We start from the raw sequence: 25807 nt of genomic DNA on the forward strand, positions 1-25807 counted from the left end.
ACTTCCAGGGATGGGGCATCCACAGCTTCTCTGGGCAACCTGTTCCAGTGTCTCACCACCCTCACAGGAAAGAATTTCTTCCTGATATCTAGTCTAAATCTCCTCTCTTTCAGTTTAAAACTGTTACCCCGGTCCTATTGCCACACTCCCTGGTAAAACGTCTCTTCCCATCCTTCCTGCAGGCCCCCTTTAGGTACTGGCAGGCTGCTATAAGGTCTCCCTGGAGCCTTCTCTCCTGCAGGCTGAACAACCCCAGCTCTCTCAGCCTGTCAGGACGGGTGTATCACTGTGTCCCATGACTCCCGAGCAGAGAAGTTAAAACAGGCAGTGGTGCTTCCCACCAGGACATAGGCAAGGGCATACCTAAGCTGAAGCAGGTGGCTCAGCAGCTCTCCCTGCCCCACGGACAGCCAGGGGGTCCAGGCTCCCTTTGTGGCCACCACGAGGATCAAAGCCTTGTTGGGGTTGTCAGGGTCCAACAGTGATGTTGGTCCTGCACCACCACCAGCACCTGCCAGGGTCAGGACGGGGCCTTCCCAGCCAGCCTGGCACAGATTGCCCCTGCCCGCCCTGCCATCCTTCCCTCCCCCTCAGGTCACAGCCATCAGCTCAGGCACGGCCAGGCCTGTAGCTCACATTCGCCCAGCGTGGCCAAAAATGACACCTCTTCTATTTCACTGTTCAAACACTTCACATAATCCAGCCAAATGTAATGGGGAAAGGGGGTAGGCAGGGGGGAAAAGTAGTTGGAAAATGAGGTTCCCCCCCTAGGCAGGGCTCTCACCCACCATCGCTAGCCCTGCGGGAAGGAGTCCTAGGGGGGCCCCAGGAGCACACAGCCATGACCGGCCCAGCTCCAGGCTGCACACACAGGTTATTAATGGGGAAAGCAACCTCCCAGCAACAGAGGAAAACTCTCACTGCAGCTGGTGGGACACAGAAGAGTGGGCATTGAACAAGAGCAGGCACAGCGGCTATTAATCACAGAATCAGAGACTGGTAGGGGTTGGAAGGGACCTCTGGAGATCATCTAGTCCAACCCCCCTGCCAGAGCAGGGTCACCCAGAGCAGGTTGCACAGGAACGCGTCCAGGCGGGTTTTGAATGTCTCCAGAGAAGGAGACTCCACCACCTCTCTGGGCAGCCTGTTCCAGTGCTCTGACACCCTCAAAGGAAAGAAGTTCCTCCTCATGTTGAGATGGTATTTCTGGTGTTCCAGTTTGTGCCCGTTGTCCCTCATCCTGTCGCTGGGCACCACTGAGAATAGCCTGGCCCCATCCTCCTGACACCCTTTAGATATTTATAAGCATTGATAAGATCCCCTCTCGAGCTTCTCTTCTCCAGGCTAACCAGACCCAAGTCCCTCAGCCTTTCCTCGTAAGAGAGGTGCTCCATCCCCTTGATCATCTTTGTAGCCCTGCGCTGGACTCTCTCCAGTAGTTCCCTGTCTGTCATGAACTCCAGCTGTAGCCTAGCCAGGGCAGGGTAGGTGGGGGGGCATAATAATTTATAAGTAAATAATTAATGCAGGTCCTAGCACTGGCATAGCTTGACTAGTGGTCCAGCCTACTGCTGCTATGCTAAAAGTACGTTAGCTGCTAGCTCTGTGGCTATTAAGGCAACAAGAGTTAGAACAAAGGTTCATTAGTGCAGTTCCTGTGCCACCAGTCCCTACCCTGCAGCTTCCCTGCTCCTCCCCGTCAATAAGCCGAGCAGAATCATTCCAGTAAAATTATGTAGGATGGGAAGGGGGAAAAATAATGCTTTTTGCAGTGCTGGGATATCAGAACGCACCTGCAGAAGCAACAGGGAAGTTTATGTTAGGACACTTAACAAGTACAAGAGCAAGCCATAGCGCATTGCTACTCTGTGCTGCTAAAAAAAAAAAAGAAAGAAAGAAAAAGAAAACAAAACAAAACAGCACCACTAAACAGGAAAAAAAAAAATCTGTGCAATTTTAGTGTTGAGGGTTCCCTAATCATGCTTGCAGGCATGAAGATAGCATAGGCACTGCTGCAGTAGACAGAGCATCACACTGGTCTGTAAAAATGGAGATCAGCTACAACAGATTTTTAACTATTAATAAAATTAAAGTCTTACATCAAACTCCAGAAACCTAAGTTTTGCTTGAAAGCACAATCTGACTTCAGAAAGTAGTAAAGAAATGGGGCTAGCATGCACGCTGAGCAACCCAGATCTCCTCCTGACCTCTTACCAATAGCTCCCATGTATTACACAGCCTCCCAGGTCCTGCTGTGCAACCCCATGATCAGGGTTGGCATGACAGGCTGGCAGAGTGACAACCCATCATAACCCAGACATTTCTCAAAGAAAAATAGCCAGCAACATTGAAAACCCATGAACACCATGCTGGACAAGTGTAGACTTACAGGTTCCCGCGTCATCTCTTTAAGTAAAAACACTCAAGTTGGAGCTTTTGGAAAGACTGTAGGGATCTTAAGATCTCATATGAATCAAACACTGGTACAACTGAATTTCGAATATTTATACCTTAAGTGTTAGGTGTTAAATTTACAAAAGTTTTTCCTGTTCTGTACCTTCTAGGGGTAAAGCATCTCCCAAAAGCCTGACCTTATAACCAGTGACCAGAAGCCCCAGCACAGCTTCTGTGCGCTGCAGGTTCAGTTGTCAACAGATGGAGCAAAGCCAGTGGTGGACCTCTCTCAGACGTATTGGCAGATCACTTTGGTCATGAACAAGACCGAGACTGTAAACCTGTTTGCCTCTTCCCAGTCCTGAGGGAAGACTTGACACTAGCCTTGAAGTTTTGTTAATAGCTGGGGGGGGGGGGTTAATTGTATTAAGTTTTAAATACCATGAAGCAGGTGCTGTTAAGTCTCTGACAGACTGGCAGGTGTAAAACTGCAAACCTCTAGTAAATCACTGAATCACAGAATGGTTTGGGTTGGAAGGGACCTTAAAGACCATCTAGTTCCAACCCCCCTGCCATGGGCAGGGACACCTCCCACTAGACCAGGCTGCTCAAAGCCCCATCCAGCCTGGCCTCGAACACTTCCAGGGATGGGGCATCCACAGCTTCTCTGGGCAACCTGTTCCAGTGCCTCACCACTCTCACAGTTAAGAGAAAAAAAATTAAAAGATCAAAAAGATTACAACCTTTAAAGATAACAGAGGTTTGTCTCTCAAGCCACTCTTCCTCCCTATGCGTGTATTGTGCATAAACTTGAAAGCAGAAAATAAAGCTACTACACTGCAGCACGTTGCTCAAGAGGGCATACTTTTGAAAAAAAGAGTTTTAAATATACCTAGTAATAATTTAATTCATTATTCATTTAGAAATTGTCTCCCTATGTACTAAACAACTGTGATTTGGGTGGGACAGAGAAAGACAACGATGAAGCATAAGAACAACCAACCTTTTAGTTCTATGCCAGAAGCCTCCACAGGAAGATGGAGGAGTCCCCACACAACAACTTGCAGAACTGGAAACATTGGAAACATGTGAGCTGCATCTCTGGGTTGTTTTTTTTTTTTTTTTTTTTTTTTTGCTTGTTTGTTTTTGGGAGGGTTTGGCAGGGGGCGTGGGGTATTTGTGGCGTTTATTTGTTTTGGTTTTTTTTTTTAAACTAGCAGTTCTCCACTCTGATTACTGTATCTCAATGTGAGCTCCCGGATCACTGCATGTGTTCTTTGTAGCCGAGAGGGCTGGGAAGCTCCAGGAGCAGTACTGAGTATTAGCCCCTCCTTTTTACTGCAGTCAGGAGAGAAACTACACACCTCATTAGTGCTCCTTCGTGCGCTTTTCTACTCCACAAAAGGCAGTTTCTCTTCCCTTCCTCCTGCATTAGCCAGTTTCACATCAGAAAACACCAGTCCTCGCTTCCCTCCAGGTACATGGTAATGTCATGCATCGCTGCTAGAAATCAAAGCTGCAGCTTTGCCTGGGCACAACTAAGGAGGAGCTGGAAGACAGAACACAGGTATCCAACACCGTATCATATAGGCACCATGAGAAGAGGTCTCTGCAAAATGCAGACAAAATAGAAAACTGCTTCCTCCCCCCAAAAATCTTTGCTACCCACATTAAAAAATTACAAGAGAAAAAATGAAGGAAAAAAACTTCCTCCTGCAACTTACAATGCGAGCAGTGAGAGCTGCGGTGCTGCCCATTAGTACGTGAAAGCCCACTATGGAAGGAGGATTCACATTAATAAAGTCTCCAAATGAACAGTACATATCCACAATTATTTTAATAGTACAGCTTCTGAATCTTACACTGTCATATCTGACATAAAAAGACTAATTGATTTGTTAGCTACAAATATAAATTATACCTGGATTTTTCTGCTTTTTTTTTTTTAAGAGTAAAAAAGTACCATGTGTTCAATCTTCCAAAGTTAGAATCACAAGGGGAAAGACGATAATCATGTGAAAGCTGTCGAGAGTACACAAATAGATCGTTTACATGCAACATGAAATGGCGAGTCATTAAAAAAAATGAGACTCCTTCAAAACTGTTCAAACGATTGTCGCTACCAATTGTACTAACACACCATTTGTCTTCCAGAGCCCTCGGAAACTGGCAAGTCTTCCTCCATAATTTCACTCACATTCCCATTTTCACACACAGGGCTTCCCAGAAACTTTTCATGGTCAGAAGATTCGTTTTTTCCACATACACCATTTTCATCTATTTATTCTTTGACTTTTCCTTTCTGGTGAACTGCAAGCACTTCTTATTCCACAGTCTGCTGGAGCAAACAATCCCTCCCCTTTTCTTATGTTATGTAAATGGTTCAGGCACAACAACCAGATTTTGTCCTTTTCGCTGGCTTGTAGTCAGTAATATCTACAGTTTGCGGTGGCCCCTCTGCTTTCTGCCGTACAATTATCGGGACTACCATCTCAAACACAGTTTCAAAGAGGTAGTCCACCTTGTATCCCGTTTTTGCACTGGTCTCAAAGCACATTTTCTCAGCTGCCGGAACGTCCTTCTCATCCAGCATTTTGTATTTCAGTATCTTTTTATAGAGCGCAATCGCATCCTCTGCACGGACTTGTTTTCGCACCTTTGAGCCACAGCTGGCAACAGACTTCTCAGGTCTATTTTCATCCGGCGGTAAAGCACAGTCATCGGTGAGGTCAACTTTATTTCCAACAATAGCGAAAATGCAGTCAGCACTCGCACTGTCCGTCAGTGCCAAGAATCTTTCTTCCAGCTCTGTCAGGCTTTGGAGGCTGTTCACATCATACGTGAGGATCACAGCAGCTGCTCCTCTGCAGTACATAGACCCGAGGCCATGAAACTGCTCCCGCCCTGGCAAAGGTTTAAACACAACAAAAAGTTAGCGTGCTGGAAGCTACATTATTAACCGAGTGAAAGAGTTTTAAGGAATTTGAAGCCCACTTCACAAGTTTGGATGAAGCAGGGAAGGTAAAATTGTGTTATCTGTAGCATTTTCAGGTTTTTTTTTCCTTCTGCTTTTTCTTAAGAGTGTAGCAGTGCCACAGAGCAGCTCAGCTGTTCACTGCTTGCTCGATTTCAGAGAAGAGAACCTCCACAGACAGGTGATCGAGCACGCATGACACAGTACTCAGAGCTGTAGGAAGCACATAAAGTTTGGTTTTTTCATTACATTGCATACTAGTTTGTTTATGCCACATTAACAACTGCCCTGCTTGCCTCCACAGATGGCCCATTCCACCTATTTAACCATTTATAAACAAAAAATAAGTTCTACTATTTCAAATTCTGCTAGAAAAAAAAATATCTATAAATTCATCACATACTTTCAAGTACATTCAGTTCAGAAATCTGGATCAAAGTCAGTAATCCACTTCTTCCTAAGTTTTGAAGGATTTTGTAAGCAATTTAGCCCTATGCTACTTGCCCACAGTTCTCAGGCACGTTGGCTTTACAGGAAGAGACTTGTTGTCTTTAATGCTGCTGTATATAGAATCATAGAACTGTCTAGGTTGGAAGGGACCTTTCAGATCATCAAGTCCAACCATCAACCTAACACTGACAAAACCATCGCTAAACCATGTCCCTCAGCACCACGTCTACCCGTCTTTCAAATACCTCCAGGGATGGCGATTCCACCACTTCCTTGGGCAGCCTCTTCCAATGCTTGATAACCCTTTCAATGAATAGTCTGTATTGATACGCATCTGTCCCACCCCAAGTACTCACACTTTTTTTAGAGTATTAAACACACAATATAGAGAACCCTAACTACATTTTAACAGTAATTTATCTTTTTGGTTGCCCTGACCATCACTCAATAACCAACAGTTAATAACAAAACATTTCTTGCTCCTCATCATTCAGTGATTATCTACCAGCACTTCCAGCTAAGTCTTGATGCTCTCCTTCAATTTTGTTTCTTGGGAAAAAAAAAAATTTGACTCTTCTTTAAGATCTGGGAAGCAAGCAGCATTCTGCAGTAGTTGCAAAGGGAATAAGAGAAATGAGGCAGAAGACAGCATTGTCCTTTCCTATCAAGAACTGCAGCTTTCCCCAAATATCTGCTACATGTAGTAAGTGTGCTACAGCAAATTCTTCGATCCCCAAAAATCAATCCAGAAAAAGATAAAACACTATATTTCAACCAGCCAGAGTCAGCCTTAGGTCACTGCAGAAATGGGAATGAACACGGAAGAAAAAAAAAATAAAGAGAGAGAGAGAAAGAGCCAACTACACTCTTCTGAACACTTAGGAATTATCATAACTTATCAACTCTTTTCATAGACTCTTTGCACAAAGTCTCCATTTATAGAAAAATCTGGAAGTTATTTGGTTACATCAATTTTCTGCACAAAGCTATTGGCCACCATGAGTTACAACATCATGAAATCCTTGTAAATGACTGTGGGCTAGGAAAGGCAGAAGAAATTCATGTTGAAAAATACGGGTCAGTGTGTATTGGGAAAACACCTTTGCACATGAACATACACACTGTGAAAGTAACTCAGAGCCTATCTCCACTTGGGAATAGAACTTAAAATAGATCTTGGAGTCGCTGTGGTAAGTCCTTTGACAAACTTCAGGATGCTACTCCACAGTGGCCAGAAGAGAAAGACACAGCGTTCATTGTTAGCAGTAAAACAAAACTGGAAAACACCGAGCTAGAACATGAAATCCAAAGCTCACCAAACCTTTAACACTGAGTGAAATTCCCCCACTGCCAGAGAAACAGATTGGAAGAGGTGCAGAGTACACTACAAAGAGGTATAAAAAGGAAGCTGGTGAGGATGCTCAGAAGTATACAAAGCTTTGGCATGAGGAAAAATTGTGGGATCTCTCAGGCCACGATACTGTGGGATCTCTCAGGTCTGATACTGAGAAAGTAACCCAGGAACAACTATTTACTCTTTCTCGTAACATAGAAAACGAAGATTTCACATCAAAAAAATCATGTGTGTAGTTTAAATACTTTCCTACACAGTGAATAATTGGCAATAAGAGTTATACGGCATCAGAGAGGTCAAAAGCTCAATGAATGGAGTTCAGAAAAGCATTAGGCAAAGCTTATGGAGAATTGCTCCTGTGCAATTTTGTATAACCTCTGATTTCTTTTCCTCCAGTAATTCTTTAAACCAGTGATTGGAAAGTAGAAAAAAAAAAAGGAGGAAAAAAACCAAACAAACCTGTTTAGGAATGCTGGGTAAGGGCAAGGAAGATTGGGGTGTAGGTGAAGGAGGAGGTCAGTGCTGTTACACTTTTTCATCCAACCTCATGTTCCAAATTGTGCTTTCAGTTGCACTGCAAGGGAGTTTGTAAGAGTCTCCAACTTTTCAGTAGAAGTTTGTGCCGTGACCTACTTTGTTTTCATCTGAATCCTGATTATACTGCGGTCTGGAAGCCACAATGGAACATATATCCTCCCCCATTCTCCCACTTCAGATGCCTACGCCATAAAATCCAGCCCCCCAAATCATTTGCTGCAGCAACGGAGTACTAGAACAATACTATTACTTGTTTTATGGAATTTCTATGCTAATCAAATCTTGCACAGCATAATATAAACCATGACATTTTTACACTCTATGAACTGGCTACTTCTACAACTAATATTTTGTTGAAAAAGGGAAAGAAGCAGTAAGAAGAATTTACCTTGCATAAGGGATTAATTATGTCAGAGGAATTATGGATAGCCTCTCTCGCTCACCCACACAGCACAATCTACATGCAGAAAAAAATGCATAATTGATTTTTGCAGCACAGTTTCCTTGTACGGAGCACTTCTGGCACTCAAGGGCTGGAACAACCCTAGATATGGAAAACCCCCTAAAACTACACAAAGTATTTAAACTAATATCTTATCTCTCCCCAAGGTGCCAGGCAAATAGTATCCGACGTTACAGTGAAAAACTTATTGCATGAAAACAGCCAGCCCCTTCTTATGGCCAGTTCTTTCTTTCTCTGGACCCATCTGGTCCCACTACAACCATGTACCATTTTACACATTTAGCTAAATTAAATGGTAAACCCTGAATACAAGAATTAAACAATTTCACCCTCTCAAGAAATAAAGGTAACAGGGAAGAGTGGCAGAACTATCAAATAATTTGCCATCAAAGGAATTGCAAGAAGAACCAAATCAACCACAAAGGCACAACATTAGGGAAAGTTTCTTAAAGCCAAGCAATCAAAAAGTAATTTCCATTTTTCTTTTCATCTTTATATTTTGCCTTATTTACAGCAGTTCGACAACCCTCTGGCCGTATCACTACCTGCAGCACCATTAGCTTTTCAGATGCTCTTCCAGCCAGTATATGAAGCCCTGCTGGAGACTTCACCTACTCAGGAGCAGAGGAGCATTTTCAAAGTCCTATGATGGTTGTCAAAAACAAATCAAAGAATTTTGAGCCAAATGGACCTCAGCACCATAAAGTTCATAGGAAACCCAAGGAAGAAAGAACGGAAAAGTAGACCTTGCAAGAGGCCAAGCCTGATAACTACAGCAAGGTTAGATTTAAAGTGTGCTGAGACTTGAACTGAAGACCTAGGCTCTGGTCTCTCCATCCTCCTACAGCATCCCGACCTCTCAGGTGGAAGGCAGCAGCCCATATGAACACTTTCTCTGGATGGGACCACAGCCTGACCGAGCATCCCTTTCCCTTCCCAGCTGTCAAATCAACTGACAGCAGCAGTGCTAGCCACTGCCCCAGTCTCCTTCTTGAAGTTCTTCTCCTGCCCACCATCCCTTGGGGTGGTATCCAAAGTAGCCTGTGAAGTTGCTGTTGATGTTTACGAGAACAACAGATTTCCACCAGCCGGATTTGAATGCTTCTTACCTACTACCTCTTCAAAGGCTTTCACCACAACTTCTTAAGCAGCATAACTTCCCACACACACTCTTTCAAGAAATCCTCTGCCAAGGAGAACAAGTTTTTAATCTCTCAGTGTTGAGCACTTACAAGAATGCAAAACAGACTGTTACTTCAAGCCTTGAGGGAATAAAACACAACAAATACTAAAGAGCTAAAGAGATCCTCCAGAAAATATACTGAAAAAAGTACTGTCGTTACTCTGAAACCACAGTTTGAGTGGAGTCCTAAATTCTGAGTTCCTAAAGTAAATATGTAGTGTGGAAAAGTACATGAAGATGCACAATAGAAGCACACTGACGTTGCATTAAAAAATTAACAAGAGTGCAAAATTATCCAGAAAGTTCTCAGTCCCTAAACCAGGTATCTTCCAAGGATTTGCACTGTAGTTTAAGCAGGACTGGAATCTGAATAGTAGAGAGGAATTAACACAAACACAAGGTTATCAGCTAGGTTTTGCCTTTCAAATGCTCTTTCGCCTTTATAAGAGAGTCTGAACTTAAGCGTACGTGGAGAGGGACAGGAACCATGCCCTAAGGAAACAGCCAAAACAGGAAAGAAAAGAGAAAGTATGACACCCATGACACAGCACCAAAATCAGTATTAGATTGAGGATTCAGCTGTAGTGGATGAAGGTTCAAAGGGTGACTCGGATGCTCCTGAGTTACCTCAGCAGGAACATCCATGTGATCACAAGAGCAGAGAAAGAAGCTCCTTTTTAAGGAACAGCATTTCCTTCTGTTTGCAGACAAAGGAGTTAAGTTGTGACCCTTTAAAGGACATTAGGGGAAGCAATTTTGCTAGGAAGTGGGATTTTTGTTTGTGCACATATAGTGAGATACATACTGACTATCAAAGAACAAACAATAAAGGTCCCTGAAGGTTTCTGGAAGATTCCCCTGCCCACATGTAAGTCAGGCCATAAAGTTTTGACACTGATGAAGTCAGAGTTCTTCATTACCTTGTTCAGGATTGATATTTATTTCTTCCAGGTGGGTTTATCACATTTCCCTTGAAGTAAGGCGCTTTATTAAGAACCAGACTATGCCCGTGGTTACTTGGGGATAAAAATAAAGCTCTCCATCCCAAAGGATTAACATGGAGGACATAAGTAAGAATTAGTGGAAACAAATTAGTCAGAAAGCACTGGAAGCCTCAATTTTTACATACCCAGAAGCTGTCTGAATACATGATTTCCCAACCCATTAGAAAAATGTCAGCATTTGGTTTTCCTCCAAGACAAAATTCCCCATAGAATAAAAGTCTCTGGGAGGGGGAAAAAAAAAGAAAAACAAACAAACAAAAAAACCCAAACAACCAGACCCAAAATACAACACCCAAAAAACACCACAAACTCCCCAAAAAACCCAAGCACCAAAATAACTACAGTCAAGCAACTAGAAAATTCATTTAAGCTCCACCTTCACCTAGAATTATACATTTACAATGCTACGTTATAGAATATACTTCTGTAAATTGACGTTTCAGAATACAGCAGACCTCTAGCTCAACTAAAAATCAAGATGACATTTATTTTGTTTATACTCATTACTTAGATATGAATCAACATTCAAGGCATGAACTGTGCCCTATTTCAGGAACTTACATTTAAGTTATTAAAATTAGATATGGATGTCTTAGCCAAAGTAGAACATAACATAAACACAGAAGAGTACAGATCTTAATACCCAAAGAGCTTCACTTTCATGTTTTAGAGTAGAAAGAGCTACGCACGGCAGAAGAAAATAACAGCCACGTGGGTTAAGCGAACAATGAACTAAGGAAAATTCTTTAATACAGCTCTCCAAAGAAAAAAACATCAAAAACTGTCAGTGAAGAAAGTGGGATCAATGTAATATATGATTGGGACAAGTCTACTCCATTTCTAAATGCAACTTAATCGCTAAGTCAAGTATCTCTGTCTCATAATAAAGAAGATTTAAAACGGCAAGAGACACCATCTCTTCCCTTATATCTATGTATTTTTGACTTGATGAACAAATACTTTGAGTTCTGAAGGAGTCTGGAATTCCCAAGACCCGGCAAAAGTCCCCACTCTACAAATGTGGATCAGTTTAGGCTTGTAAAGCTCCTTCTGCAAAACTGCAGTTCCGGATGAGCAGGAAAGGCACGTGAACAGGAGCAATCATCCACTTCCCACTTAGGCAAGATGATCAAATCACGATCAAATTGACCGCCGTCTTTAGCCAGCTTTAGTTTTTGTACTAGAAATATCACACACAAATGTTTCTCTCGGACACAGAAATCCGTGGCTTAGAAAGACTAGAACTTATCCACTGCATAGTCATCATCTATGAATTACTTAAATCCCCTCAGATCTGTTCAAAAACACTTTTACAGTAGATAGAAACAATTAACACAACTTCAGTCTGTAAAGCATTTTTCTTTTCACTCCCATTTAAAACAGAAAAACACATAAAAGCACCATCATGTTGCACACATGATTCCTTCTCACCAACACACACACTCTCCATATCATAAAGGTTGTTCACAAGCTCACATCCAAAGTCACTAAGATCCAAGCCTGACAGCATTTAGGTTTTTATACTGCTGCTTTTATATAGATAAAAGAAATATACTGCATGAGCTCTTCTCCTCCCCTAGAGGCTGGCATTCAGGAAGGCAAATATACTCATGACATTTGTTTCAAGTGCTACAAATATCTTCCCATAAAAAAAGATCACAACATTCAAATGGAGGCAAGTCCCAGACTCAAAGGAACCAACAATGTATTTGAACTGTCTGCCACAGATGAGAAAGCCTTGCGAACTGTAAACAGTGAAGCAAAAGATGCCTTCTAATACATTTAACTCCGTGACATTTGAATAAAAGGCAGATCTCAAGAGTTCAGAGTGCTGTTATACAGGAGGAGCGTAACGTTATTTTCCTGATCTGGAAGTGGCATTACATTATGTCCCTATAATCTATTCCCCCACTGAATTCATATAGAGAAATCTTATACAATACACTAGCAGATTATAGAATAGAATTCTACCAAGTATTAAAATATTCAATTTAGTAGATCTGCTTTTGTGTGAATAACATGATAAAACTAGTTATCTAACTGGAGGCAGAGAAAGGTTTTGATGAAACAGGAAATGCCTTGGCACTATAATCCAAAATTTATGAGCTATAGTACCACAGTATGGCTTTTATCATGAGAGATTAAGCTGCATCCGTCTGTGTAAATAAAAATCTTAAAGAGATTTTTTTTTTTTTTTTTAGAAGTCTACCAAACTACCATCAGTAGTCCAGCAGTGTCTGGGATAAAATATAACCCAAAATATATGTAACCTGTGTTATTAGAAAACCTAAATTTTGCTAGAAATCAAAAATGAGGAAAAATACATGGCAATGAATAACTGAAGGGCATTTGAAATGACTAATTCTTAAACACAATTTTAAAAGAGAGCATAAATCTTATATTTTATCTTTGGAAGATAACCACTTCTCCCCTGCAAACTTAACGCAGGAGTATTTAACAGGTATTAATACATTCTCCATGGAAAAAAAGAGGAGAAGTTATGACAGTATTCAGGAAAAACTGGATGGGATGATTAGCGTTACCAAGTGTCAAGGCATGTTCCAAAGTAATATGCAAGGGAAAAAATAAAACTCATCTCTTATTTCCATTCCTTTACGTAACAAAACCAACATCCTTTTGGGCATCTAAATTAGCTATTAACATTCTGCCAAGAGAAGACAGCTACCTCCTGGAAGGCTAGTCCACACCGGCAACTACCAGTGTGCCTTAGGAAAAGCAACTCACTCTTACTCCTGCTTTAGTTAAGGACACTGAAACCACAAATCATGTACTACATTTAAAAAAAAAAAACAAAAAAAACCAACAACAGAAAAACCACCCCTCTCCTCCCCAAAAAAACCCACCACACAGACATGGAAACAGATACAGAAAGCAGGACAAAGATGGACCAAGACTGAGTTTTTAGAGAGCATAAAGACAAAATACAGAGGAAATAAAAAAGAAACACCACACCCTGTATCCTATATGAGGTTTTGCTCTTTGTATTAGAACAAGCAAAAAGGCATCATGTGAATTCAATTTTGTGAATTGCAATCACCACCAGTATGGCTGGGAAAGGAAGCAATCTGGAATATTTACAAACAAAAGGAATCACTGGAAGGCATCTGAAATACAGAAAAAGGAGGCGTTTACATACTGGAAATGGACTACACTCTATACTTAAGAATAGTAATACACTTAATGTAAAAAAAGCTATATCCATATTTCTTTTAGGCTACCTTTCCCCTCACCTTTAAATATAACAACTGCACTAAAAAAGAAGCAATATGCCATATAAGGTTTGCGGGACATGTTTCAGCAGGGACCAATAAATACAAAGTAGGCATAAGATTTTGCCCTAAAATTCTAGCCGCTTCACCTACCTTCTGAAAGACGAGCCTTCCCTTAAAAGGATTAATAACTTTGCTAATGGCAATGTTCTCTATATTTCTTTACAGAGTCAAGCTTATTCCTAGTTTACAGCCTTTTCAAAAGGAAAGTCACCTTAACAGACAGCTAAAATAAATGACAGCAGCAACTATTATTAATTTGCTTCTCCTTTTATGGTTTTCATCAGTAAGAAGTGGTCATAATTCTATTTCGACTGTGTTTCCTTTTTTTTCCCCACCCCCTCTTTTTTTTGCTATATACACCCAGAGCAATTATAGCACAACCCGTTCAAGTCAGCCGTGACCAACTGGGAGAACAACCCCCTTCATGCTCCCATCCTTTCCAACAGCAGCTTTCCCTCGTCGAACTTGAACTATACCAATAGGTCAAGCAGTTTCCACCAACTCTTTAATAGCTATTATAACACCAATTCATTTAACATGCCAAAAGTGATTCTTTGGCACAATTCACATAAAACAATTCTTCCACAGAAGTTCACTTAAATGGGCCTTTAGGCATTAGCCATTTAGGGCAAATAGTGCGCTGAGAAGTTGTGCAAGAATAATATCAACGTGGTGTACTGTGTCTCACAGCCAACCTCCGTAAGACATCGTTAATGATCTACAGGATCATCTGAGCTTTATCTGAAGATGATGGCTTGTTGCGGTACATTTTTCTTCAAGCAAAAGGACACACACAAAACCCCGTTTAATAAAGCAATAGAAAATAATGGACATTTTTGCTACGGGGTTAGATTTATTTCATAACCTCTGTAAAGGTTATCTTTCTAGGCACGCGCTGGTAGAAGCTCCAAAATAAATGCCTAGTCACAACATTTTTGTGATGTGCTGAAGAAGTGACTTAGAAGACATATAGCCTGAACTCAAAGCACACCTTTAAAGAAGCCACAACTGAAAGACGGGTAGAAACTTGCTGTGGTTTTTTGACAGTTAGCAGTGTGGCAGTTTATGGAGAAATATGCTTTTAAGTAAGAGCTTCGCTCTCTAAAGGCAGCTAAACTAAAAGCAGATGCCTAGCAGTTTATGCTGGTGCAGATCAATCCCTTGTTACATGCTGCAGAGCATACTGAGTCACAGAGGTATCCAAAAAAGCTGATTACTGAAGATGAAACCTGCTCACCCACCCACACCTCAACTACAATAAACATCCCTCAGTCATCTTGTCAAATCCTGTATTATTTGGTCATGAATTAGCTTAAGCATTGCCAGAAATTTTTTTAATCCAGCCCTCAAGAGTAGTTTGTCAATTTTCATTCCGTAACTGGCAGCGAAGACTTCCATTACTGGTTCCCAAAGACAGACCCGTCAGACACACTCACGGGAAGGAAGAGATCGAGTTAACAAGGGAGAGAAGAGGGTGGAAAAAAGAAATCAAAAGAAAAAAAAATTCGCAGAGGAAAGCCAGAGAGTAATCCTCATTCAAGTCTGATCTCCTGCGCTATAAAGATGATAGAATTTCACTCAGCCCTCATCTTGTGACTGAGGAGGAATTTGTATTTTATAAAGCAAACAAAGAAAGAGAAGTTACTATCCCACAAATTAGTTTGCTGCATTTCGGCTTTCAGACTCCAAACTTTGATAGATTTTCATCTTCATTATGTATCCTCTTCACAAAAAAGGGGAAAGAAAAAAAAAAAGAAAAAAACACCATCACCATACCCATGCCCACCCCCTCTCTTCCCCCAAAAAAACCCAAACCACAACAGAAAAGCCCTACTCTCCTCTCTAAAAGGTATTTGTGTATGACTTAACCTCCTTCTTGTTAGGCCAGAGAAATCAACTTTTTTTTTTTTTTCATATTCAGGCTCTTTGCCTCTGGCAGATTCCTCTAAACCATTAACCATACTTGTAGCTGTTTTCTCCAACCTTTCCATATTATTCTTCAACCAAGACTGTAGAAGAGTGTCACCAAAGCTATGAGGTTACTTAAATTCTCCACTACTTTCACCCCTCCCAACACTCGGTATACTTTTCAGACCAGAAAGAAATTTTTCACTCTGAGGGTGGTGAGGCACTGGAACAGGTTGCCCAGGGAAGCTGTGGATGCCCCATCCCTGGAAGTGTTCAAGGCCAGGCTGGATGGGGCTTCGAGCAGCCTGGTCTAGCGGAAGGTGTCCCTGCCCATGGCAGGGGGTTGGAACTATATGGTCTTCATGGTCCCTTCCAACCCAAACCATTCTGTGATTCTATGCAGCTCGTAGGCTTTGGGATACCACAAGGTACCAAGAGTTCAGTTTGTCATCTACTACCAACTCAATGGACCTTACAAATTACATATTGCTGCCGAAATGAATCTAGCTTAACCTGTTACCAACACTCCACACCATTAGCCTCTCTTCATTTGCAGCCTTACGCATTTGTTTAGTCTGCCTATTTCTAGCTGCAATCATCTTTCTTTAAAGAAACTTAAAAGAAATCAGTGTCTGGACTAACTATATTCATGGTATGACCACGCAATGTCTTCACCAGACAAAGGTGCTGCTCAACTCCTATATAAAGGAGAAGAAATACTATCAGACAAGATCTCTATTATTTACAAGATTTAGCCCGTAAACTAGTTTCAGCTTATCTGGGACAAAAGGGTACCTGGGACCTATTCTGTTGCATAAATGCAAAGTTATGTTTCTTGCTGACAAGAATAAATCAGAACTTACCATTATAATAATGAAATGAAGCTCAAGCTTCTAAACTCGCAAGAATTTTAACTTCAAAATCAAAGTTCCTATAGAAACACCAATTTTACTCCACCAATATGCTTTCTATCCAAAGTTTTAAATTTTATCGTATTATGCCTAGTAATGCAAAGCATTACATAGAAAAAAAAAAGCTCCTAACCACACTACCTAGCATGCTTTTGCCAACAAAAACTTTGGCTAGACCTGAAAGATTAAAAAAAAACAAAACCCAAAAAAACCCTATTTGCAACTAAAGATCCCATTGACGCCTCTACAATCCTGAATAAGATTTTCACTTAGCTAAATAAGACTTACTTTTTTCAAACCACCCATTTTGTTTAGTCCTCTACTGTGTTTATTTTTATGTGGTAATAACCCCAGAAGCTTCAAGCAATTCACATATTTTTCAGCTGTTTTGAAGCCTAGTGCTTCCTAAAAGAAGAACAGAATTGACCTTAGCCCTGCCAGTCCGGCAAGCATAAAGCTACAACACAAAATGACATTGATATTTATCTATTTCCTTCTTAAAGCTCACAATTGTGTAGGAAGATGTTTTATCTAAGCACCAAAGTCTGGCAGAAGAAATACGGGCATGTCAGATTTACAGGATGTTATCCTGTCTACAAGTGGATGCTCCACCAGAACTCTAGCATCAACACTACCACTGCTGAAAAGAAAATGTCATGGGGTGCTGGAGAGTTAAATTTATGAAGCTCCTGTATGCCTGTACTAAAATGGGAGCAGGACTGGAGAGATGAGTTTAGAAACTGGAGTCTGAGCAAGTAAAACTTAAGCATTGAAGTGAAATTCTTCTGAAGCTTTATGCTTAAAAGACAATTTTAGACTGCCACTTAAAAAAGAACTGGTCATTTGGCAGATGACCTTCTTCAGGAAAGATACCATTGGAAGCGAACCATCGGGGGGAAAAAAAAAAACCAAACCTTTGGATTTTCTTTGGAAGAGTTCTGCAGGAAGCAATAGGACCGAACACTTAACTGCAGCAGCAGAGCCTGACGGTCAAACATTGCTCAGTGGTGGGTAACAAAGAGCCCAGTTACAGGCTGGGGCTGTAAAACAACCTCGCCTGCGTAAGACACTCGCTTCTGGGTTGTGCAAGAAGCCTTTTGGTCGTAACGCCCACTGGAATACCAACCCACCTCCTCCAAGAGGAGTCCCTCCTACAGAAAAGCAATTCATTTTCCACAGGATGAGCTCTAAAAGCAGCTTGTTTTTCTTTCCAGTACCTGAAAACTGATACTTTTGCCCTTGAATTTACAATTCCTTTTCCATGGGGGAACAGGCACTGCAGCTGAGCCCACTTCTCTACTCAGTTGCTAAGCAGAGGCTGTTACCAAGACCCTTATTTTCAGAGTCACTCCAAAAGGAGATCTTCAAAGCTCACACTCTCTCACAAAGTTTGCTCTTCAAACAGAGAAGCAGGTCCTCGGCTCAGGCAGGAATGCACGGCCGGGTGTATTCCAGCACAGTTTGACTGGCATTGGGGGGCCGGGAGGTCACTCCACACAGGTTGGATGGTTTATGTTGCTCAATAAGGAACTGGCAAGTTCACTTGGCTTCCAATTCACCCCAGCAAACATTGATACAGGTGTGCAATTTAAAAGAAAAAAAATAAAATAAATAATCCAGAGAGGGGTAGGGTTAATTGAGATTGCCCTCCTAAATGTATCTCAGTAAGCACTCTGAAATGCTCGTCAGGCGTTCCTGTCAGCTCTCAGCAGTTAGCAAGTCAGCATCTGCCCATTCCCTCACAGATGAGAAACGCTTCCTGATTTTCTTCATTTTTATTCCTGTTTTAAGTTTACTTAGGTTTTTCAACTTCCCCATTAGATACTTTGCTTTTGCCCTAGATATCTCTTCACAACATTTTTTTTTTTTAAAAAAACAAAATGAAAGGTAACTACATACATACCAAGTCAACCAATACAATACACCATGCCATTTTTTGAGCAAGGAAATGCCCTGAACTTAATAAACATCTTAATTAAGGACAGTAATATTTTAGAGAAGAAAAATAACTCATTGTTACCGATTGCAGATCCTCTTTGGATTAAGTTTTGTATCCAACCATAAAGAAAATTAAGTGGTCTAATATATTGGAAACATTATCCTTTTTCCGTATTACCACTTTAACCCCAAACGCTTCATATGTATTTCCGCCTCCTGGCTGTCAGTCTTCAAATCCCTTCCCAAGTATAGGAAACCAAGCCACCAACTTGCAGCTATCAACTTTTTTTTTTTTTTTATGCACACCCACGGCAACAGAGTCACACGAAAAACCAGTAGGTTAGCTTTCTCTTTCGCAGACCCTCAAGAGAGTTTCACTACCGACAACGTTACCTATGGCAGTACCTATTTTCCATCAGCTCCACCTCAGTGACATTTCTTTCCACCCTGCCGTCAATACTTCGGAAGCATCGACATCGGCAATGGGCTGAGGGAGCCCAACGCTGCCCCTCGCACAGCGCCCCGCTTCAGGGCCATCCTAGGACACCGGCCAGAGGGCTTTAAGACACTGCAAAAAGCTCAGTCTTCAGACATTTTCAGGGATCTCCAGGGTGCTTTTACCACAGCACCATAAGCAACAGCTTTTTAGCCTTTGGTAATCAGCCTGGAAGACTTTGAGGACAACCAAGTCACACTCCCCTGGGAACAACACCTTCCCACGCTTCCCCACAGCCACAGACCATCCTCTTCTCCCACAGCAGCAGCACGGCTTCGTTCAGTACGGGCACTGGGGCCCTACAGCACCCAGAGAGGGACCCAAGTGTATTGGCCATAGTTCCTTTTGAAGATAAAATTAATTACTAAGCCTGTATGTAGACAGTACCTCAAGCACAAAAACTTTTATCCTACTAGTACCTTTCCAGGTTGATTAAGAGTAAATGACAGCATAAGGAGGACTAGAAATGCTTCCAAATGACTGAGGTTTTACAAACCAGAAGTTAGTGCAAGACAGCAGCTGAATGCTGGTAGCTACCGCTGCTCACCACTTAAAAAAAAAAAAAAATAACAAAAAAAACCCAAACCACACCGCCCCCCAAAAAAAATCCAGAGACCAGGTTTCACAAGAGAAAGAATTTGAGGGCTAGCAGTTCTTCTTCTCAGAAGTCACCTTCTGTGTCACATGCTTCAAAAATAAGAAATTATTCTTGCATGCATAATGAATAACACAGAGGTGTCTGAAACACCTTAGGAGGCTATGGTTATCAGCTCAATTGCAGGCACCCAGAGGTGGTCTGCCCTAGCAGATACTTGATAAGTGATTTATTTAAGGTTAAATAATTTATTTAAGGTTAAATTATCTTCTGGTGAAATTAATCTCACTGGCAATTTGAAAAAAATATTAAAATCTTGCTAAATGGGTAGAAGTAAAGGCCACGGATCTTGCAAACTGAATGAAAAATTTACCTTTTTATTTTTTGAAGAGAAACTCACATAAGTAACACGGGACATAACACAGCCCACTCAACAGACAGATACTTTTATGATTTGTTTCAATATCAGTTCATTTATAGGCAAGTTTTCAACTAAGAACGCACGCAATTCGTTTACGCATAATTTAGCTTCGAGAAGATTACAACTGCTTCTACGCCTTGCCAACTACCACCAGCTGCTATTCAGCTGAAGTCGTCTTCACTGGTTGCCTCTGGATAGTTGCTGTTGGTCAAAAGCAGGAGGAAGTTCTGGTGATCTGGTGGGCTGCCTTCAGCAAGTGCCCAAAGCGGGAGACCACGCCAGACATACAGCTGCCACCTCGGCTTTACGGGAACGTACTCAACCTTGTTCACCTCACTCAGGAAATTTTAATCACAGGACGCATGGCTTGTGTTTTCAGAACTTGCACTGGCTAAGACAAACACATGGCATTTACATTTCCCTTTTAATTCCACTTCTGGCTTCTCCTGCCTACAGTCTTAAAAGCATATTTAGTATTCACTGTGTAGAGGCATTAATTTGAGGATTAAAGAAATGAAAACCACAACACAGGCACGGTAAAAATTGATCTCGTCTCATTAACGTTCTCCAGCCTGGCACATAGAGAGTACCACTAAAAGCCGTAAACAACTCGATTCTGAACTTTCTATACAGAATAAGCTACAAAGAGCAATACTACCACTGTCCAGTGTCCACCCATTCAACCCTCATGCCGTGAGGGGAAGCTTCTTACGGAAAGGGAACTGCCTACAGTTTTACATGCATTACATCCTTTTCTTTCATAATTAAGATGATGAGGCAGCATCTCTAGGTCACAAAGTGCTCTGCCACTCAAAAAGAGGACAGACGTCAACTATTCCACTTCCACTGGATTTCCAAGGCCTGAAGTAAAAAAAAAAAAAAAAACACAAAAAAAACCCCAACAAACGCTGAGCAGGACAATGTGGAAAGAGCATACAATGCTGAAACAGGAAAGGAGATAAGGGAAACAATACGAATGTGACACTTATAGCTCTCCTGTGGGAGGGAAATCTCATGTCCTAAAAACGCTTTTACAGGAGGGTTTGTTCCTCCTCATAAAAATAAGAAGTAATCATACTGGAGGGGGTTGGAGGAGTTGAGTGGTTTGAGACATTTTCAGTTTCACAAAATTAGAGATTTACTTTTTAAATAAGCAACAGCCTGTATCAGAAAAAGAAAAAAAGAAAAAAGAAACCCACTCTTATTATACCAGTGGGGTTTTTTTGTTTTGTTTTCAAACACAGAAGTCTCACTTGCAGCGATCCACAAGATTTGATGATCCCTTTTACGAAGCTTGGAAGATGACTACTCAACTACATAGGGCTTTTTCTTTCGTTTGTTTTTTTTTTAACCATAAACCACCAAAGTTTCTGGTAATTTCTCCCTTTTCTGAATGAACTAAAATCTTTGCTTTTTTTTTTTCCAGAGCAAATGACAGTTGAAGAATGGAAACAAATAAATAACAAACAAAAAACCCTCAAAAAAATATATCCAAGAACCTTATTTCTAACTCCAACAATTAAGAAGAGCAACAGTAGATTTGTACGTCCCGATCATAGACCCCACTATGAAGAACAGAAACTGAATTTCTGAGGACTTTCACAACATAAGGGACTAAACTGCATGAAACTTCAGTCCCATCGCTTCAGTAACCAGCACAACCAGACAGGGAAGTCAGTCAACCCAAACCCCTGGGGGAAAGGGAAGCAGAAGCTCAACTGAAGGGCATTGCAACCAGGGCACATCACCACACGTGTATGTTTTTACACTGCTGTCGTTGGGTGGATTGGGAACAGGACATGAGTTTAAGCAGATATCAAAGTTGATTGACTCCATGTAGAGAAATTATTACCCAGCCAATGACTGGCATTCAGACATTTCTTTTGTTTTGAAGTCTATTTCAATCTACCTAACTTTTGCTTCATATTCTTCATGAAGTGTACTAAACATTAATTTCCCTTGCCCTGCCTCCCAGACTGTTTCTTTGGGCTTTCTAGTCAATGTATTCTTACAGCAAGAACATTTCCCTGAAGGTCTAAGCAAGCCATCCTTCATTTTACAGATAACGTGATAATTAAGAGACAAAAAACACAAACTCAAATATTTAAATACCTATTGTCAAATATTAAACATAGCTAAAAATTCCTAAGAAGTCATCAGCTGCAGAATGTAAAACAAAAACGTCCTGCTATTTCAACTGTACTGAAGACCATTATTTTTAAACTAAGTATATAAGAGCAGTTGGATGGCTGGACATCTTTTCTCTATTTTTTAGGAATTTTCTGAAGTACAAAAACAGTGGTTAAGAATATTAAATGACAGAACAGATTAAAGAAAAAATGTCAGTGCATCAACAGGAGAGGCTGAGGGGACAGAGAAAAGTATCTACATCAGATGCTTAACCATTATTGAACAAAATTATTCCAATCTTCAATTCATTAACCTGTAGCCCAGAAAAAAAGAAAAGAAAAAAAAAAGTAAAAAGGAGGTATTCTCTGTAGCTGAGGATATGATGAGTTATTTTCGTAACAGAAAAAAGCAAAAACAAAAAAATTTGTGAAAGGGCAGAACAGAAAGAACCTGAAAGCACAGAAGCTTTATTTCTTAATAAGACATTAGCCTGCTTATGTATTGAAAATTTTAAGTGTTTCTTCTCCTGGACTCCTGTACATGAAGTTTCCACCATGTTATAAACTAGACTGAAAAGTATTTTTGCTCCAGTGGAATTGGTGCAAAGCAAAAGCTCGAATACACATTTTCCGCTTTTTGTTTTATCTATAAAACACTAATAAATTCAGGCTCACACAGGTCTTAAGACTGTCAGCAGACTTCTTCCCTGAATGGCTCCATGGTGGCCCATGCAAAGCCAACTTCAGTTCTACTCTGCTTCCTAAGAGATGGAAAGATATACCAGAAGATTCACAAACACATCCGATGATCTATCTCCCTTTAAAAACGTTAAGAAGTTCTCTTCTAGATTTGTTGGTTTGGGTTTTTTTTCCACACCCAGATAGGTTAGTAGGATTGGGAAATCTTGTATGCTTATTGAATCGGTTGTCTTAAAGGATGCTATTCCGGATCTCCTGTGATGAAGGATGGCAAACTACTTATGTTGAGAATTCATTCAAATTAAGAGCAGAAATCCCTCATTTCCTTTGACCACCTCTCCTCTCAGCAGTACCACTTGCATAACCTAAGTTTAATCACCAAGTTCAAATCTCATTTCCCAAACATATCTTCAGGTACTGCATATGAAGTTATAGTTAATATGGCAGGCGCAGGAAAAGGAATTTATCACAAGTTTGATGCCTTTTGATCAAATCCCAGGATGTTCTACCCTATGTCCACCTGGAAGAAAGCAAATCATTCAGACTTGGGAGACAAAATTATTCTTTCTGTTCTGTAATTTTTAACATGTCCAGATGTATCCACGACACACTGAGCGCCTTTCTCGATGGAGACCCAAACAAAGGTTACTTGTTTGATTATTTTGCAATAGTACAACGTGACTCTGGCGAGGAATTACCAAGTTCACCTTCAGTTCAGGCAGTGAAACACTGCCACAGGAAAAATCGCTTGGAAGCTCACATGGCTAGTGGCTTCAACACGAGACAGTAATTGTAGTGAAGTAAACAACTCCTCTATGATACAAGATGCGATTGCATTGTGAAGTAAATATACTGCATAAAAAGCTGGACGTGAGCCAACAATGCAGCCCAGAAGGCCAATTGCATTTGGGTTGCATGAAAAGAAGCATGGCCAGCAGGTCACAGGAGGTGATTCTCCCCCTCTACTATGCTCTCGTGAGACCTCTCCCCCTCTACTATGCTCTCGTGAGACCCCACCTGGAGTACTATGTCCAGCTCTGGAGTCCTCAGCACAAGAAGGACATGGACCTGTTGGAGCTAGTCCAGAGGAGGGCCACAAAGATGATCAGAGGGCTGGAGCACCTCTCCTATGAAGACAGGCTGAGAGAGTTGGGGTTGTTCAGCCTGCAGGAGAGAAGGCTCCAGGGAGACCTTATAGCAGCCTGCCAGTACCTGAAGGGAGCCTATAAGAAAGCTGGGGAGGGGCTGTTTGCAAGGGCATGTAGCAATAGGGCGAGGGGCAATGGTTTTAAACTAGAGCAGGGTTGGTTTAGATTAGACATTTGGAAGAAGTTCTTTACAATGAGGGTGGTGAGGCACTGGAACAGGTTGCCCAGAGAGGTGGTGGAGGCCCCATCCCTGGAGATATTCAGGGACAGGCTGGATGGGGCTCTGAGCAACCTGATCTAGTGAAAGATGTCCCTGCTCACTGCAGGGGGGTTGGACTAGATGACCTTATAAGGTCCCTTCCAACCCAACACATTCTATGATTCACTCTATGATTCAAACTGGCCTAAATATCAGGAGCAGCTCAGCCAAGGCACTGTGTAACTGGCTATGAGGCTCCCTGGCTTTGACATCTGTGCACCATAGTATGTATGTACATGTGAGATGAAACAAGAAAAGTACTCGCCATACATGAGCGCTCAAAGAAGTAATGGTAAAACCATACAGCTAACAGCTGGTTACCTGCCCTGCGCTTGTATTTTAAGCGCCTACTGTCACCTTCCTTACAAAGGAAAGAGTAAAAGTTCATTTCTTAGTCAATAGATAAAGACATCACAACCCAGACAGCCTAAGCTCTGGCACCTAAACATACGATACTAATTTTAAGTAGGTATTTGTTTGTCATTACAGAATGTGCCGGGTACCCAGAAATAACCAGAACTGAGTCAACATGAGTTACTTTGTACACATTCATCTCTATGTTACAGCTAATGAAGCCTTTTGCTGTCCTGCGCAACACTATTTACTCAGCTACAGAGAGAACTACTGGGTAAAAAAAAAAAAAAAAACCAAAAAAAACCCCCTTGTTTTTCCCCTAGTGCTCAGACTGTTGAAAGAGTGGTCATTTCTTAGACCGCTCAGGTATACATTTCACAAAGACTAAACTCAAACTGAAGAGTGTAACAGGGCATTAATAACCTGCTTTACTGAAGCAAATAATCCAGTTCTTGGTCATCCTTCTGAAATTTTCTACAATTTCTCTCACCTGCTCCCAATCCACCATGAAGATGAATTTCTATATGTCTGCAACTTCTGTCAGCAGTTTTGCCATTGCATTTACATTGTTTGACTAACCATTTCTCTTGTTCACACCTCCCCCTCTCATACATTTTCAGTATTGTCACAAAGCAGACAGTCGACACTTAAACTAACCTTTCAGCTGTCAAGTCAATTTTGACAGAGATATCTGGAAAACATACCTCTTCCTTCAGTAAACAGGGAAGAAAGAACGCAATGCCAAAGGCACAAACTCTTCATTAGGAAGATTATCAGTATCACTCCAATCTAGGATCTGGGGCTTTAAAACATGGGTTTAAAATAGACATATTCAATCAATTCAAGGACTTGTACAAACTCATTTGTATCAGCCAAAGTCGAGAAGCAACACTTTCACAGAAAAACAAGAACACAGGCCATGCATCAAAGACTAGACAAATGTATATTCTTCTTCTCCTTTCCACCGTCCACTCAGATGCACGTGAAAATGGTCAGCATTAACCCCTCACCCCTCTTTTACAATATGGTTCTAAAACTCAGGCCCCGCTCCAGGCTAAAATTAGAAAGCAAAGACCACCTCTTTGGCTACAGAAGCTGAGGTGCTACTGAGGACTCCAAGGGTGCAAACGTTCGTCAAGTTGCAATGCCATGGCATGACACTGGAAGGCTTTAGCCAGGCACAGACCACAGGTCACTGATACTACGTAGAGAGGGTCTCACTGAACTGTCAAGTAGTTTCCCCACTTTGGCTGGAAGAGTACAGGCCCTTTGCACACTATTATTAAATACCACATGC

At 41.3% G+C, this 25807-nt stretch overlaps 1 protein-coding gene across 1 annotated transcript in view; it reads right to left on the reverse strand.

Annotated features, from left to right (window-relative positions):
- Positions 1-3579: 3579 nt before the first annotated feature.
- RAB20 (RAB20, member RAS oncogene family) overlaps positions 3580-25807 on the reverse strand; it is a 30503-nt gene continuing 8275 nt past the window's right edge. The window contains exon 2 of the mRNA XM_063346749.1: positions 3580-5298. Coding sequence (XP_063202819.1) covers positions 4778-5298 — 521 coding nt within the window. The 3' untranslated portion in view covers positions 3580-4777. The remainder of the gene's footprint in view (positions 5299-25807) is intronic.

The sequence above is a fragment of the Chroicocephalus ridibundus genome, chromosome 1, assembly GCF_963924245.1.
Source record: "Chroicocephalus ridibundus chromosome 1, bChrRid1.1, whole genome shotgun sequence".
NCBI classification, from domain to species: Eukaryota; Metazoa; Chordata; class Aves; order Charadriiformes; family Laridae; genus Chroicocephalus; species Chroicocephalus ridibundus.